Source organism: Anneissia japonica, unplaced genomic scaffold, assembly GCF_011630105.1.
Source record: "Anneissia japonica isolate Jap-2015-1 unplaced genomic scaffold, ASM1163010v1 scaffold426_len1935630_cov189, whole genome shotgun sequence".
Classification (NCBI taxonomy): Eukaryota; Metazoa; Echinodermata; class Crinoidea; order Comatulida; family Comatulidae; genus Anneissia; species Anneissia japonica.
The window spans coordinates 1,062,868-1,065,562 of record NW_022713172.1 but is presented as its reverse complement, the minus strand read 5'-3'; the positions used below and the strand labels follow the sequence as shown (position 1 = coordinate 1,065,562).

Sequence of the window (2,695 nt, the reverse complement as noted above, 5' to 3'; positions counted from 1 at the left end):
TATATATATATATATATATATATATATATATATATATATATATACATAGTGATTTCATTTTCATATATATGCACATATATTTGTTAATTTTCAGGTTCAAGGTGAAGGATATAACATCGAACAATTCCCAAAAAGGGAATTGTAGCATATATCCCTTCACAAGACAATAACACAAGTAGTACCGTAGCATACGGTATATCTCTTCACAAGACAATAACACACTCTGCATTATAGACTAGATTTCATAATGGGACTTAGTGAGTGGAGTTGATTTTGGTCGATGAAAATCAGTTACCTTGACAAGAACCCAGGTTCCTTGTATTGGAAGACACGCATCTTAATACACCAAGCTATTCAACTTTACTTAAATTATTATTACTTTATATTGTACTTTATATAGTAATCTTACCTTATATGAGTATCTGTCGGCCATACAACCCCAAAAGATTCGACCAACTCCGTTAAAGATTGCACTAACTGACCCAGTTAATGACAGGAAGTAGTCATCATTGATCATGGTCTGCCCATATGCCTTGAATAAAAGTTTATAAAAAGCAATCGATATTATTCATTTCATCGATATAAATCAATCAGTCAATAATATCAATCAATCAATCGATCAATCGATCGATCAATTAGTCGGTCAAACGGTCCATCGGTCAATCAGTCAATCGGTCGGTCAGTCTGTCGATCAGTCAGTTAGCACTCAATCAGTCAATTAACCAATCAAGTAATCGGATTGTAAAGCGGTAAATGCATATTGCTAATAATTGACTGTTTCTAGAAATACGAATGTTACAAAATGACATGTGAAACCTGTAAGGCTATGCAAGTAAACTTGAAAATGTTTGTCAAAGAATTTACGCTATGAGTTATGGTTAAAGTAGTAGTAGGTATTAAACGGTTACACTATAGTATGTATACCTTGTATAAAGCCATTATAAAGACTATTCCTAACACAGTGATTAAGTGTGTCGACCACAAAATCCAGAACGCTGTTTCAGTGTACACTTCTAGAGGAGGAATATCTAATCCAGTCCACTTCTCATCCACAAGGCCTTGTTCTTGCTCAGTATCATCCTCTACCCCCTCGGAAGTTTCTCCTTCTATCTCGAAGGTTTTGTACTCTCCACCCGCCTGGAGAGGCTCACCATCCGACTTCGTCAGATGTTTCTCATCTTCAACACATGGTTCTGAGGGCTAAAAAGAAATGATTGATAAATGTCGATGTGTATGTATGGATAGTGTGTTTCGAAAAATGCGTGGACAGTGTGTATTAAATCAAGTAGGGATTGTATTGGCTTTATGTAGGGATGTGCGTGGTGTGCTTATTTGGTAGACTTGTTTGGCGCATTAATTTGTAGTATACTCACTTCTGATGGATCAAATAGTAAGAGCACGCCGATGAATTGAATAATTGCGAATGAAATGCCGAGGAGCAAAAAACATGACGGTACTCGATCTAGAACTGAAGCTTCCGCAAAGTACCTGGTGTAAAAAAAAATCAATATTATTATTACAAATTAGCTACCATAATCGTATCGTAATTAAAGATTATGGCTCAACACAGATTAATAGATAATGATTGTCAATTGTCACCTTTAAAGGAGGAAAAAATTAACAATCAGTTAAGCACGGAGCTTGCTTACAGAAGCAAACATTTTGGTTGGGTGAAACAAAAAGAAATCAGTATATTAAGGAATAATCCTCGGGCGCACTCGGAATAATAAAATATTGCTGTAGTAGAAAAAAATGTTAATTAAAAGCGGTGATACCTTTCTGTCGGTTCTTCCTTCAACGATGTGTTGGGTGACAGGTTATGCGGATTGATATACTCAGTTTCTATTGGATTCCAAATAACAGCAGCTATTCCGTGTCCACCGGTGACCAAGCCATTCACAAGTCCCTTCTTCTCCGGCATCCACTAAAATATAGCAATAATGTACAGTATTACGATTTTAATATTTAACGACTTCCACTGATATCTCATCATTATAGGCCTATCATTGACAACGTGTTAGTTTGTATTGGTTTATGCAATACTTTTATTTTTTTTAAACCCGAAATATACAATTCATAAAGCAACATAAAGTTTAGTGGTGAAGTTTATATAGAAACAATTGTCGGGCCCAGTATAAAATTGACTTCCTATCCTAAGCACCTTGTTCAAAACCTGTGGAACATCAGATCTTTTTTTTTTTAATGACTTAAAACAAATTTTCCTCTTAGCATAAGAAGGGTAACTATTTTAAAGGGCGTTTTCCATCCTGCGAAAAACTAGACTTGATCCTATGGGAAGTGAAACGATTATTAAATAATTAGTGAATATTAATGCAATCGATGTAACAATCGTTGGTGTGCCCTCACATTCTCTACACTTTATGTTATCGATAAACTGTATTTATGGCAGTTATAATGCTACTACGATATAATAATTACAGTGATAAAAAATGCTTATATAATGATCAATAATGTAATAACACATATATAACATTAAAGGTATTTGCTAATTTGTGACTAAATAATAGCAGAGCAGCTTAGCTCGGTGGGCTAACTGGTGGTACCGGTAGTAACTGTATGAGTGCTGAACAGTGATTCTCGGTTCAATTCCCATCGCTGCTTTCCTTGTATTTCAGTTGGAGGTATAAAATGCATGGTTACGATAGCGCACCGTCTTTCGGATGTGCATGACCCA

At 35.4% G+C, this 2,695-nt stretch overlaps 1 protein-coding gene across 1 annotated transcript in view; it reads right to left on the bottom strand.

Annotated features, from left to right (window-relative positions):
* LOC117108311 overlaps window positions 1–2,695 on the bottom strand; it is a 10,253-nt gene that overhangs the window by 789 nt on the left and 6,769 nt on the right. Inside the window, exons 5-8 of the mRNA XM_033250288.1 lie at window positions 1,776–1,924; window positions 1,374–1,488; window positions 925–1,200; window positions 410–532 (exon numbers count right to left, since the gene is read on the bottom strand). Coding sequence (XP_033106179.1) covers window positions 410–532; window positions 925–1,200; window positions 1,374–1,488; window positions 1,776–1,924 — 663 coding nt within the window. The remainder of the gene's footprint in view (window positions 1–409; window positions 533–924; window positions 1,201–1,373; window positions 1,489–1,775; window positions 1,925–2,695) is intronic.